The sequence below is a fragment of the Abrus precatorius genome, unplaced genomic scaffold, assembly GCF_003935025.1.
Source record: "Abrus precatorius isolate BTA unplaced genomic scaffold, Abrus_2018 Scaffold10, whole genome shotgun sequence".
NCBI classification, from domain to species: Eukaryota; Viridiplantae; Streptophyta; class Magnoliopsida; order Fabales; family Fabaceae; genus Abrus; species Abrus precatorius.
In genome coordinates this window covers 24,019,393-24,033,992 of record NW_020874292.1, presented here as the reverse complement: position 1 = coordinate 24,033,992, position 14,600 = coordinate 24,019,393, and the positions used below count along the sequence as shown (strand labels likewise).

Here is a 14,600-nt window from a genome sequence, read left to right as displayed (position 1 = left end):
TATTTTAATGGTTGTTTAGATGGCATCATCCTTAATACCTTTTTCATATCTAATTATGAGGTAATTGAATATTTTGTACTCCGATGGTGTGCTTCTGTTTCTCTGAACGTAACCTTTCAATTTGGACTAATTTAAACCTAGGACACCCTTGATAAAATTAGGTATGGAGAATATCAAACTGAATTTTTTTTTATTTAAAAAAGCATATCAGAGAGTTTATGTATATTATTATCTCTAGTAATTTAATATATATTTTTTAATTTTTTCCTTAATTTTTTGGACGATTCCTTAGATTTAAATTATCCGCAATATTAGCAAGTTGTTTAGTATTTTGAAAATTCGTTTCTTAGGTTAAAGCCCCTCGTATAGATCGGTGCGGTTACTGGTCCATGGAACGCAGCGCAGAGCAAGCTTCGAAACTCTAATCCGAGGCGTACCCAACTTCCTGAAGTTGAAAACCCACTAATTAGTGAGTAAAGATTAACGCTTGCTCAACTCAAATACCTTCTGGTTTGTTTCAGCCTTATTTCATTCTTAACTTTTCTAGTTTCCGAATGTCAACGAGCATGTGATTTTTTTTTTTTTGTGACTTATGTTCGCTTTTTCTTCTTCTGCTCTAACTTTATAGATTATAGTTATGTTTAGAAAAGAAAAAAAAGAAAAAACAAGGGATTTTGGTGCTGAAAACACACTTCACCCTATCATTAGGACAGCAACAGTGTTAGAGTTTGGCCATAGTATAACAAAGAAATTTTCTAAATTCATTAATGCTAACCTAGGTTATTCAGGGATCAGAGTGTCAAGTTTTCATCATTTTGTTTTACTTTCATAAGTTTTATGCTCAAATTTTCTGTTTGAGTTTTGGGACTGAATGGGTGTTTGTGGTTAATGTTTTCATGACTTTAGACTTGAATGCTGTACTTCCACAATTCATTAGTTTCTCACTTTTTTGGTTATCAGATAATTGTTCTTTTTGGCTGAGTAACTGAGTTGAAGACTTCTAAGATGTTGGCCTGTGATTCTGCAAAAGGGTTGTCATTTAATAAAACAATTAGTAATGGCGATCTGGTTATTGTTTATGAAAGACATGACAACATGAAGGCTGTAACAGTGTCTGAGGGTTCAGTCCTGCAGAATCGTTTTGGCGTTTTTAAACATTCAGATTGGATAGGAAAGCCTTTTGGGTCTAAAGTATTCAGCAGTAAGGGGGGGTTTGTGTACTTGTTAGCTCCCACGCCAGAATTATGGACTCTAGTGTTAAGCCACAGGACTCAGATTCTCTATATTGCAGATATTAGCTTTGTTATCATGTACTTGGAAATTGTTCCTGGGTGTTTGGTCCTTGAATCTGGAACTGGAAGTGGATCTTTGACTACTTCACTTGCAAGGGCAGTTGCTCCTACAGGACACGTCTGTACTTTTGATTTCCATGAACAAAGGGCTGCATCAGCTAGGTAACAAACAAGGAAAATGATATTGTGATTTTCTCTTTAGAATTTGCTTTTGTATATTTGTATTGTATGTAGCATTCATCTGTATGTTGTGGTTTACTTTTATGGCTTTAATTTCCACTCTCATCCTATCATGTATTGTCGAATCATTGAAAGAAATTTGACTATCACAACCTGTCCCCTGGAAGTCCAACTCTTTAAATGATGTGCTAACATACAATTAGATAATATAACAAATTTTACATCGGCCATGGACCAAATTTAAACTCTTGTTTTATTAATTTTGCTTTGTGGCCTTGTTCTTACTAAATTGTGAGCAAGATATTTGGGTGATCCGTTGCTCTGTTATTCAAAATGTCTATGCCTCTCTAAACAATGCTGTTTTCTTACTTAACGGGATCTGGGAAATAAAAAAGATCTAGAAACCAGTTGATAAATACACTCTGTACTGTACTCTTTATTTATTTATTTAATTATTTTTATTTTCACTAGGTTATGTATAACGTTGTTGAATCATTCCTTTGTCATATCTTCGCGTAATATTTCTTCTTTGTAGGGATGATTTTGAGAGGACAGGTTTAAGCAACTTAGTCAGTGTGGGAGTTAGGGACATTCAGGGTGAAGGATTTCCGGATGAATTTATGGGCAAGGCTGACTCAGTATTTTTGGATCTACCTCAACCTTGGCTCGCAATTCCTTCAGCTTCAAAAATGCTAAAACAAGATGGCACATTATGCTCTTTCTCTCCTTGCATTGAACAAGTTCAACGATCATGTGAAACATTTCAAACCTGCTACACAGGTAGTTATTGTGCTTTACTTCTTTCTGTCATCTATATTCTCTGATTTTCATTATATTTCTGTGCCTTTTCTTTCTCTTTCACGTTATACACGCAAATTTTATTAGACTGACAGAATCTGCATTTAAATTTTTGGCAATGTAAAAGATATAAGGACATTTGAGATACTCTTGCGCACATATGAAGTTCAGGAAGGGAAAATGGAAAGATTACAAGGCGACGGCAATGGTTGTAATGCTTCTCTTTCTAGCAAGAGGAAGCAATGTTCGGATGGAAGCTATGTGCTTAGCAGCCCTATTTCTTCTGTCATGGCTAGACCTTGTAGTGAAGCTCGAGGTCACACAGGCTATTTAACATTTGCAAGACTTAAATGCGCCTCATGAAGAGGGCTATCATGTCCATTTTTTGTAGTAGAGAAATGCCTTTACGTTTTTGTTTCATGTGTGGTGCGAGAAATTGCTTTTATTCGTTATAATCAAAGGTTTTGAAAGAAAATTTTGGGATAACATGCGTGTTTGGCTTCAAATATGCTTTTACTTTATACCTTATGGTTCAACCTTCCAACCTGACTCAAGGCTTATCCCGTTGCATACTAGTGATCATTAATAAATATTGTGCTTCATATTATTTATAAATATTCAGAGTAACCAAGTTTACTTAATAGAAGTGCATTGCTTCAACGAAGAGGCAAGAGGTCTTATTATTTGACATTGCCAATCTTTAAAAGTAACCTTTCAATTTGGACTAATGTAAATTTAGGACACCCTTTAAGGAATCAAGTGTTATCAAATAGCGGTTATTGCCTCGTTATAAAGTTTTTGTGGAGCAGAATTTGGGCTTGCCACTATGAAAAAACTATTGATTTGCAGTTTTGTTATTTTCAAATTCGCGGACGCTATTCACGTAGCAGAAAGCGTAAATAAAATAGAAGTTTTTTTTTTTTTTGGTTTAATAAGAGGTATGAATAGTCACATCTTACCTCATGTCACTGTTGTTAAATATATTTTTTTTTTACCTATCACTTCTCACTTGTTTTTGAAGATGAACAGTGTTTCGTTCTTTTACAGTTTTACCTACTTTGTTTTTTGAACGAAAAATAGCGCAATATTACAGCCCATTTAGTTCTTTTTGTCTGTCTCTTATCTCCAGCAACTATTGTTGCCTCTAGCAAGTCCCTGTAAGTATTTTTGATTTTTGCTCTTCTCTCTTCCCTCAGACTAGCACCTCTTTTTTTGAATACAAAAATAGAGTATAACAGTGCCTTCTATTTCACACCCCTATGGAGTGCTCTTCCTCTAGTAATCAGTTGTAGCAACCAATATTGCTCCCGACGAGTCCCCAACGTGCACTGTTGTCTCCGACGTGTTTCTAGAGAGTCTCCGACGAGTACAGTAGACAACAACTACTGTTGTAGTTTTCTCCTTTTTTATTTTTCGTAGTATGCCAAGTGAAGAATCTTCAAATCCTTCAAGAGTTGGTGCTAGGATTGACCCCGGATAGAAATATTGTCATCCAGCCTAAGGAAATGACACCAATAGTTGTGTTTGCAATTTTTGTGGTAAGGTCACAAAAGGAGGAATTACCTGAGCCAAAGAACACTTGATGGAAAAAAAAGGTAATGTTGCAACTTGCACCAAATGTCCAAAAGAGGTCAGAGAAGAATTATGGGGATATTTGAAAGATAAGAAGAAGCAAGATAGTGAAGCATTTCAAAGGATGCACAATGATCTTGATGAATTTGATGATAGTGATGAAGAACGTGCTCTTGATGAAGGGTTTAGAGAAATAGTGTCTAATAGTGCTATTGGAAAGAAGAGTGTTTCTAAGGGCCTTATTGATCTTTATTTCAAAAGGCCTGAAACTGCAATTGAGAAAAAGAAGGATAAACTAAAGCAAGCAAGCATAAGGGAAGCATGTGACAAGGAGGCTACTACAAGAGTTCATCAATACATTGCTCGATTTTGGTATTAAGTTGGCTTATCCTTCAATATGATTAAGTTGCAAAGTTTTTATGACATGCTTACAGCTATTGGAAGCTTTGGGCCAAATTTGAAGCCTCCTTCTTACCATGATATAAGAGTTCCACTCCTCAATAAAGAGTTGACATACATTGAAGATTTGTTGAAGGGTAAAAATGAGCAATGGAGAAGATTTGGATGCTCTATCATGTTTGATGCATGGACAGATAGAAAACAGAGATCCTTAATAAATTTCTTAGTGAATTCTCCTTCAGGCACTATGTTCATTAAATCTATTGATGCGTCAGACATTGTGAAGACTAGTCAGAAAATATTTGACTTACTTGACTATATTATTGAAGAAATTGGAGAAGAAAAGATTGTCCAAGTAATAACGGACAATGGAAGCAATTATGTTCTTGTTGGTAAGTTACTAGAAGAAAAAAGACCTCATTTGTATTGGACTCCTTGTGCAGCCTATGGTATAGATTTGATGTTAGAAGACATTGGAAAGCTACTTATGATAAAGAAGACAATTCAAAAGGTGATATTTCTGGTTGGCTTCATCTATAGTCATATAAGTACCTTAAGCTTGTTGAGGTACTTTACCAATAAAAAAGAATTGGTGAGACATGCAATTACTTGATTTGCTACATCCTTCCTTACATTAGAAAGGACTCATAAGGAGAAAGCAAATCTTAGAAAAATGTTTGTATCGGATGATTGGACAAATAACAAATTGTCCAAGAAGGCCAAAGGAAGAGAAGTAACAAAAATTGTACTCATGCCTACTTTTTGGAATAATGTTATGTACACACTTAAGGTCATGGCTCCTCTTGTGTGTGTGCTTTGCCTTGTTAATAGTGAAAAAAAAACTAGCCATGGGTTATGTTTATGAGGCAATGGAAATGGCTAAAGAAATTATTGTGAGATCTTTTGAGAACAATGAAAGCAAATATAAGGAAGTTTTTGAAATTATTGATAAGAGGTGGAGTTGCCAACTTCATCACCCATTACATGTGACTGGTTACTTCCTAAATCCAGAATTCTTCTACAACAATCCCTCAATTGAATTTGATTTTGAGGTGACAAATGGGTTGTATGCATGCATTGAAAGGTTAGGGCCTACTTTGGAAGTGAAACAAAAGATTCTTGAGGAGCTACTGGTTTATAAAGCTGTTGGTAGTATGTTTGGAAATAAATTTGCAATTTCACAAAGGAACACAATTGTACCAAGTGAGAAACTTTATGAAGTTTTCTCTATTCTTCTAAATTGTAACCTTTATTACGTGCATTATTACAAAATATTTATTTGAATTTGTAGCACGATGATGGAAAATGTACAGACTATCAACTCCAAATTTATAGCAATTGGCTATAAAGATCTTGAGCTTGACGTGTAGTGCATCAAGATGTGAACGCAACTTGAGTGTATTGGAGCAAGCAATTTACTAATTAACAATTTTCTTAGTAGATAATAGTTTCTATACTTAGTCACTTGGAGAATTTTGTTAATTTTTATTGAACTTATTGTTGTAGATACATTCTAAGAAAAGGAATAGACTTGAGCATAAAAGACTACATGACTTAGTGTATATCAAATATAATCAAACATTGCTTAGAAGATACAATTTTAGGGATGAGATTGACCCAATCTCACTCAATGATATTGATGAGTGTAATGAATGATTAGTTGGGAAGATGGATGGTGATGAAGATGATGGTGGAAATGAGAGGGTCTTTGAGGATGACAATGATAATGCCCTTATTTGGGAAAATGTTTATAGAGCTTCAGGAGTTGGAGAGTCTATAACATATACTAGGCAAAGATTTCAGAAAAGAAAGGAACCACTTAATATTGTTGGGGCTGCATCTAAGATAAAGAAAGGTTTGGCAAGTGCGTCTTCATCCAAAAATGGAAAAGAGTTTATGGTTGAAGTTGAAGATACTGCAGTCTTGGAAAAATCAGAAAAAGAATTAGAAGACAAACAAGATATTGATTTTGAAGATTTAGAAGAAGTTGAAGAATATGCCTCACTATCTGATAATGAGATTGATGATTATATAGGAGTGAAAGGAGATGAGAATGACTGAATGAATGAGTTTGTTTTGTCTTTGTTTAGTGCTTTAGTATTTTATTTTGAAGTTTGAACAATTAAAATTTTGACTTGAATCAATCTTGTGTCACCTTTTTTGTTTACCATCTTTTAAATTTCATGTAGCTTATTTATTTATATATTGCATTACTACTTAATTTTTTATATTTCAATTGCTATGTGATTTTTGCTATTTGTCTGCAATGCTATCCGCTATATATCATTGCAGTTTTTTGTTTTTTTACAATTTTTCACAATCTGCTATTGATAACACTGAAGAAATCCTTATTTAAAATCGAGAACATCCTTTATTTTTTTGTCATTAGGGGAGGGAGATGTGGGAAATTTTAAGACCTAGGAGATCACTAATACATGTGACACTTCTAAGGCTGAATTTTTCAGTCCAGAAAAAGAGGCTGCATTTTAAAGAGTGGTCAAGGCAACCAACAGCGATGGGTCATACTAATGTTCAATATACCTCGACCCAAAACAAGTATGATTCCAAGCAACCTTTACCGACAATATCAAGAAAATATTTTACCTATCCAATAACCATAGCCAAAATGTTAATTCGTAGCTTTGCCTAAGAGTATTCATGATTTATGAGAAAAGGGAAAAAAAAGAAAAAGAATAGGGGTGTTGTATTCATAAAGAATGGGTAATTCACACACAAAATTATAGACAAGTTCAATAGTTTATAGGGATGTAACATAATTTTTGGCATTTACTTAGTAAATGTGCATGCACACTCGTGCTAGATAAAGTAATAGAACATATAGTTTATGAAGTATATGAAATTTGGTAGTCAATCAAGATATTCTGTGAAAACTTTATTCGATCATCAGATTGATAAAATTCAAAAGATAGAGGTAATTTTTCATCCCAACCTCTACACACACATTCCAGTAAGCTTGAATTTCAGCAGTCTTGTATGATTCCATAAATTTTAACAATTAATAAGTACTTATATTTTTCTCAATTTAATGTACAACATATTTTAAAAAATCAATTTTAAAATTATATACTTATAAATATTTAATTTTTCTTAACTTTAATATATGAATAATCTTACCAATAGTTTGATCCCTTTAAAATAATGGATTGTAGGGGTAGTGTGCAAAATTATAACTTTTACTTAAGTTTTGTTTGTGTACACTCTAAAGTTCCATTTTCCCAAAAAAAAGAAAAGAAAAGAAAAGAAAAGAAAACTACAATTACTTGTGATGGGAACAAGGAAAAAGGCCCAAAGCCAAGTAGATAAAATGTGAAAGTTAGTTATAATTGAAAGAGCGTATGTAGCATGTGAGAGGATATACAAGGAGAGAGTGAAGATACATGAGGAGAGTATTGCAATAATTGGTTATACAGTTATTTAGTTAGGCACTGCATAAAACAATACTGTAAAAGAGCCATAGACTTTATTAGAATATTTGTTCTGTAATTTATATTTTAATCAATACAATGTCTTTTATTTTTAATAATATATTTGAGAGTACTATCAAATTATTTCTTGGAAAATGTTTGTTGGACATTCTAAACAGAAAATAATGATGTACTTTAAGAATCAATAAAATAAAATAAAATTGAAGTACTTATATGGATGTATTTTATTGTAATTTTTACTAAATGACTTAAACATGACACTTTATTAAATATAAATGATGAAGATAATTAATAATTTTATATTATTATAAGAGTATTTATATAAATCTAGTAATTTTTAATTGTATATTATGATTTAGATTAAGTTAGATTTATAAAGTGCTTTGTATTGAATTTTTTTTATTTTATTGTTTTAGACTTCTTTATTTTAACATGAATTTTTAGAAAAGTTTAGAATAAAGATTCTTAGAAAAAAAATATCTCTAATGTTATCAATATTCAAAATTGTGTCATCAATTCAAGAAAAGTAAAAAAGTGTAATGCTAGAATATTAAAATAGTGTAACATGTAGAGCATGGTAATGTTCCAACTAGCGTTATTAAGACCAAATATTTACGAAAGTTATAAATGATGCAAAAAATCTCCTATTTGAGGAAGTTTTTGATCGTTAGCATTTTCATCTTTGAAAATTTTATTATCTCCTTGCCAACCATGGGTTAAAGAACTTGTATCTTTAAGGAATGAAGTGACTAGTTTATTAATTTTTATTGAGTCACTCTTCATTTTTTCTTTTTATGTAATTTTTTTTTTTGTGTTGTTAGGTGTAACTAAACATTTTTAGTTAAGAAAAGAGGAATCTAAACTTCAACTTGTATGTAATTTGAATTTTTTACTTTTAGTTCATGTCTATTTATTTTAAATTGATTGTTTATCTCTTCTGTTAATGCCTCTATGAATTGACCATTCATATTGGATTATAGATTTTTATTTGCAATTGAAAGATTGAAATAGGAATTAGAATTAAAATAAACCAACATAATTGGAGCCCTTTAGGAATAGAGGTCAACAATTATTAGGTCCTAAAACTTGTAAAGACTCTAAGAATTATAAAGATTAATATTTGTTCTAGTTAAGAATTTCTAAGGAATTAAAGTTTCTAATTTGAAAGAAAGGTCGTTCACTCAAAGAATTAACCTTTAACTATATTAAAAAATTTAACCTTCAATTACAATTTCAAAAAGACTTAAGTTATTTAGGCAAAGGTTTAGTCAACTTATTTTCTAACACTTTTGATATATTAATTTTTTATCATAAATATTATGTTTAATAATTATATTCATAAAATAAAATTAAAAAACTCACTGTTTCATTTTGAATTTTATAATAGAATTTAATGTCAGTTTCATACTTGTTTTAAAAAAATTAGTCCTTTCATTCAAATTGTAAGACAAATAGTAAAGAAATTGAGAAATTAACAAGTAAGTTACAGTTTTTACGAGAACAACATTAAATTTATATGTACTATATCGTACACTTGTCATAGTTTAAATTCAACACTAAATTTATAATTTTGCACTTTATACGCCCGTAACTTTTCACTTTTCACTTCAGAGGGGGAAAATTCTTTGAAATAATGCTAAACATTTAATGATTGAATGGGTAAAATTAAATTTCAATAAGCAATTCACTAGTGTTCGGAATTCACTTTGCACTAGCGGGAAGAGATCTGTACACCACACGTTGTCACGGAATGGTGAACCATTTATGACCCATGAATTAATTGGCTTTGCATTTAGCACTCATTCATTGCGTGCACTGCTATAAAAGGTAGTGGCACGTTTGAGCAGCCGCTCTAAACTGAAAGAGCCATAAAATCAGTTATGTGAATTGTAATGCATTTGGCAGCAACTACAAAGCAGCGAGACTCCTTCATACAAAGGAAATGATTAATCAGAAAAACGCAATAATTTCAGCAACAATATCGTATTCCAATGTTGGTTAGCACAACTACTTTTTACAGACAACTTAAAAGTGTAGCTCAAAAGACAATTTTTCGTCTATGTTACAATAATTTCAGTTACCATTCTTTAAATTAAACAATGGAATGGTTATCTTATAAATAACCACCAGCCAGAATAAGAAATAGCGAAGAATTGGCAAAATTCCACTGCTGAATTCAGCAAAAAGACAACTACTGTAATGCCCTGATTATAATACAAAAGGATATCCTTGTACCCCCATCATCATTAATCACAGAGCCAGAAACATCGCTAGACCACCAGTGGATAACACAAATAGATGGAACCTGCAATTAAACGAGGGCCCACGAAGGACAAAACCTGCCTAACCACCTCATTAACTCAATTCTGATAGCTGTACCCAGCACATACCTGAGAGCACCGTGAGATATAAATTTTTTGGTAACAGTCAGCATTTAAGTTGGAACATCCAGAAAATTACAAGCATTTAAGCATGATTTAGATATAGATTCCCGATCTGGTGATCATTTCCTATTTAGTGATTGAATTAAACCGAAACTACTATAGGGATAATTTTCTATTGGAATTTAAAAGTCACTGATTTTACAACTCTAAAATTCACCTGACCCATGTCAGAGACTGGTCACATCTTTTTAACAGTGAGAATATCATTTATACAAGAGAGGTATTAATGCAAACGCCAATTTAAATTTAGAGGGAAGCGCCTAGATGTCGACCAACTTTAGAGGGTAAAAACATGAACTCGTCGTCACGATGCTATTTTCAAGCCCCAAAAAAATTAAAATTTCTCTTCCCTTTTCTTTAGCCAACTATTGTCAAGCAAACCATGAGCGGAAAAACATGGGAGGGAATTTGGCCCTGTCAAAGAAAAAGCTTGGAACTTCCCCCTCCCTCTCAGAAAAATTATATAATCCAACCTTTGGAAGAGCTTGAATTAAGCAACACTTCCATGATCTGACCCATCATCATAGTAATAAGGGGACAACTTTCCATCTTTCTTGGCAGGTTTCGTTAGGTTCTCTGTACCCACCTCTTGTAACATCTTCACCACCCTCCTCATCGCAGGCCGGTTGATTGGAAGAGGACTAGTGCACATGAGGCCAATGTTGAGGACCTTGCAAATTTCTTCTTTGAAACAAGAATCAAGCCTGGGGTCAAGCACATGGTCCACGCCTTTCTGATCCAAGGTGGTGCATACCCACATAACCAAGTCTTTTTCCCCAAATTCAGGGTCTATGGGTCGCCTTCCCGTAACCAACTCAAGTATGACAACACCGAAACTATATATGTCACTCTTCTCATTCACTCTAAGCGTGTATGCATATTCTGCAGAAGGAAGAATCAAGTCAGTTTGGCTCCATAGAGACGTAGAAGCAGATAATTATTGCAAAACGACAATGAAAAGCAGCTAGTAAGCAAGGGTATAATACCAAGCAAAAGAAACCATTTAATACAAAGACAATTGAGGCTTAATTTATTGGTTAATTTTGGTACCACTTTATTGACATTAATTCTATGGGCATGGATCTTATAACGTACGTACTAAGACAATTGCAGACCGAGTTTTACTCACAAAGTTCCAATTTGTTCTCAAACTAATCTATAAGTCAAAAATTAATGAAAGCACCGATTATGAGTAGTTAAGCACAAGTAGTACCGCACTAAATGTATCTCACATTTATCAAATTAAGAATGAACATGAAGAAAAACAGGAAACAAAATAACATGAAATTTCTGCTAACCTGGTGCAATATACCCACAAGACCCAGCTATGACGGACATGGATTTAGTTCCTTTCCCGGTGGATTCGACAACCTTAGCTACTCCAAAGTCTGCCACTCTTGCACCAAAGTCCCCATCCAACAAGATGTTATTAGATTTCACATCTCTATGAACAATTGGGGGAACACAGTCATGATGCAAATAAGAGAGGCCTTCTGCAGCATCAACAGCTATCTTATACCTGGTTGGCCAATCCAACAACCCTCCTTTACTACTATGCAGCAAATCACCCAGACTACCATTCGGCATATATTCATACACCAACAACTTGCAATCCCTAGTAGTGCAGCAACACCACAGCTTGACAATGTTCTTGTGCCTTATTTTGCCCAAAGTTTCAACCTCTGCGTCAAAAGCACTGTCTTGAAACTGAGCCTTTTCAACATCTCCACTATCTAATTCCTTTTTGACCCCACCCCATATCTTCTTCACAGCAACAGCTTCCCCACTGCTAAGCACAACCTTGTAAACTTTCCCCGACGACCCACTTCCTATCACATTATCTTCATCAAGGCAGTTCAAGATCTCATCTTCACCGAAACCCAGTTTATGAAACGACATCAATGTCCACTTCGATTTATCAATAGATCTCCTAGCATTTTTGAAATTCCTGTACTTGAAGTAGAACCACACCACACCAACGACAAACACCAAAGTGGCAACTATGAAAATAGTTCGAAGCAACCACACAAAACCTTTACTCTTATCATCACCTTTGCCATTGCACAAACCTTTCAAATCTCCACACAGACCAGGATTACCCATAAAACTATCCCTGTACATATCCTTAGCCAGCAGAGGGGGAAGTCCTCCAGAAAGTTTATTATAAGACAAATTGAGCTGATTGAGCTTCAAATTCTGCAAACCCAGAGGGACATTCCCTGAAAACTGGTTATTGGAAAGATCAAGAAAATTAAGCACAGACAAACTCCCAATTCCATCAGGAATATTCCCACCAATCTCATTATCAGCCAAATTCAACTCGTTGAGTTTCTTCCATGATTGAATCCCCTTTGGAAGCTCCCCAGAGAGCCTATTGTTATGAAGATCAAGAGTCCCAAGTTGCCCAAGATTCACAATAGTCTCAGGCATCGACCCATTGAACATGTTATCACCACCCGAAAACTCCTGAAGATTTTCCACCCATCCAATCTCGTCGGGGATCACTCCCGAGAAACTGTTGTTCGATAAAATCAACAGCGACAGATTCCTCGCCCCAGCGATGGTCTTCGCGATTGGACCAGTGAACGAGTTATCCACCAGTTCAAGCAAATACACATGCGGAAGACCCCACAAACCTGCCGGAACCTCGCCGGACAACCGATTCGACCCAAGCCTGACACGCATCAAACTCTGGCACGCGCCCAGACTCGCCGGAATTTCCCCGGAGAACGAGTTCTCAATCATGAGAATCTCCTCCAACTCGCCGTTATCGCAGAGACTGGCCGGAATCCCCCCCGAAAAATGGTTGTTGGAAACATCAAGCCACCTCAACGGAGCATTCTTGCCGAGATTCTCCGGCAACTTCCCGGCGAGCCTGTTGCCAAACAACCTCAGTTCATAAAGGTTGGGCGAGTCGGCAATACTCGCGGGCAACTCGCCCTCGAACCGGTTCTCGTAAAGGTTAAGACTCTCAAGCGGTAAACGACACAACTCATCGGGAATGGGGCCACTCAAATGGTTCATAGACACATCAATGAGCCTCAATGCGGTGAGGTTGAATATTCCCCGAGGCAACTCGCCGGACAGCGAGTTGTTATACAATTCAATCTGTTTCAGACTGGTCATTCGAGTGAGAGAACTCGGAATCGAGCCATAGAGGTTATTGAACGAGAGGTCCAAGTCGAGAAGGTTGTTGAGATTCCCGAGCGAGTGAGGGATGGGACCGACGAGATTGCAGGAACTGAGCCAGAGGATCTCGAGGTTGGTGAGGTTGCCGAGTTCTGGAGGGATCTGAGAGGGGAGAAAGGGGTTGTAAGAGAGGTTGAGGACTTTGAGAGTGGTTATGTTGGAGAGAGAAGGTGGAACGGTGTCGTCTAGGAGGTTGTTAACGAGGGAGAGGACTTGGAGGTTCTGGAAGGTTCCGAAGGAGTGAGGGATGGGGCCGGAGAAGTTGTTGCCGGTTAAGTCTAGGTAGCGGAGATTGGGGAGGAGGGATAGGGTGTGGGGGAGTGCACCCGTGAGGAGGTTTTGGGAGAGGTCGAGGTGGAGGAGAGAGGTACAGAGGGAGATGTCGAGAGGGAGTGTTTGGTTGATGGAGTTGTTGAAGAGGATTATGGAGGTGAGGTTTGGTAGGCGACAGAGAAGTGAAGCGGGAAATGGGCCTGCGATGTTGAAGTTGGAGAGGTCGAGCGATGTTACGGTGGTGTTGGTTGAGTCGCAGGTGAGGCCAGCCCAGTTACACGGAGTTGGGTCGCGGTTGTTCCATGTGGAGAGGGAGGAGTCAGGGTCGTCCAGTGATAGCTTCAACTGGTAGAGGTAGAGGCCCTCTTGGTTTAGACACGACACGATGGGAGGTCCCAAGAGTAAAAGGAGCAGAACCAGCAGAGTGCGAGGCATTTTCTTTGCTTTGTTCCTCGTTCAACCAAACAGGGGCTGTGTTGTGTTGTTTTGTGTTGGGTTGAGCAGATCAATTTTATGGTGGGAGAAAGAGGAACACTTGTGGCAGTCTTACTCCATCTGGTTAGTTACTTGGTTTGGTTTGCTTTCTTCTTCTGCTTCGCCATACAAAACTACCACTACTGAGTTGGCAAGGGTCGTTTCCCCCCTCTCTCTCTCTATAGAGCCCTGTCAGATTTGATGGTTATCGACATCGTTATTCCCTGTAATAACTATTAGTTTTTTTAATCCTTTTTAACAGAGAAAAACCAACACAATTAGATCATTTGTAATCACTCCTCTTAATCAGAAAATAAAAGAAGGTAATATTTAAGACTATTTTGTGCTTTTTATAAAATAATTTAAAAATATTTATTCAAACTATTAAATATTTCTTAAACAATAGTATTAATTTTTTAAAAAAATACTCTTAAACTTTGATTATGATTTACGTGTAAAAATAAATAAATTCTCTTACGTTATTAAATAATGCATAATGTGGCTATATTATGAAAATATATTGTTATTAAATT

General features: G+C 35.6%; 2 protein-coding genes across 2 annotated transcripts; one reads left to right on the top strand and one right to left on the bottom strand.

Annotated features, from left to right (window-relative positions):
• Nucleotides 1–336: 336 nt before the first annotated feature.
• LOC113853060 (tRNA (adenine(58)-N(1))-methyltransferase catalytic subunit TRMT61A-like) lies at nt 337–2,735 on the top strand. Its single transcript, XM_027483505.1, has 4 exons — nt 337–510; nt 961–1,454; nt 2,008–2,252; nt 2,398–2,735. Exons 2-4 carry the CDS (start codon nt 1,006–1,008, stop codon nt 2,631–2,633), a joined length of 930 nt encoding a protein of 309 aa, XP_027339306.1. The 5' UTR covers nt 337–510; nt 961–1,005; the 3' UTR covers nt 2,634–2,735.
• Nucleotides 2,736–9,640: 6,905 nt separating this feature from the next.
• LOC113867858 (receptor-like protein kinase HSL1) lies at nt 9,641–14,298 on the bottom strand. Its single transcript, XM_027503358.1, has 2 exons — nt 11,430–14,298; nt 9,641–11,013 (listed from the first exon to the last, which is right to left on the bottom strand). Exons 1-2 carry the CDS (start codon nt 14,026–14,028, stop codon nt 10,622–10,624), a joined length of 2,991 nt encoding a protein of 996 aa, XP_027359159.1. The 5' UTR covers nt 14,029–14,298; the 3' UTR covers nt 9,641–10,621.
• Nucleotides 14,299–14,600: the final 302 nt, after the last annotated feature.

Coding starts and splice junctions, on each gene's coding strand:
- LOC113853060 (XM_027483505.1), top strand. CDS start 1,006: ATGTTGGCCTGTGATTCTGCAAAAGGGTTGTCATTTAATAAAACAATT. Junction 1,455..2,007: donor CAAAGGGCTGCATCAGCTAG/GTAACAAACAAG, acceptor TCTTCTTTGTAG/GGATGATTTTGAGAGGACAG. Junction 2,253..2,397: donor ATTTCAAACCTGCTACACAG/GTAGTTATTGTG, acceptor GCAATGTAAAAG/ATATAAGGACATTTGAGATA.
- LOC113867858 (XM_027503358.1), bottom strand. CDS start 14,028: ATGCCTCGCACTCTGCTGGTTCTGCTCCTTTTACTCTTGGGACCTCCC. Junction 11,014..11,429: donor TTGTGGGTATATTGCACCAG/GTTAGCAGAAAT, acceptor TTCCTTCTGCAG/AATATGCATACACGCTTAGA.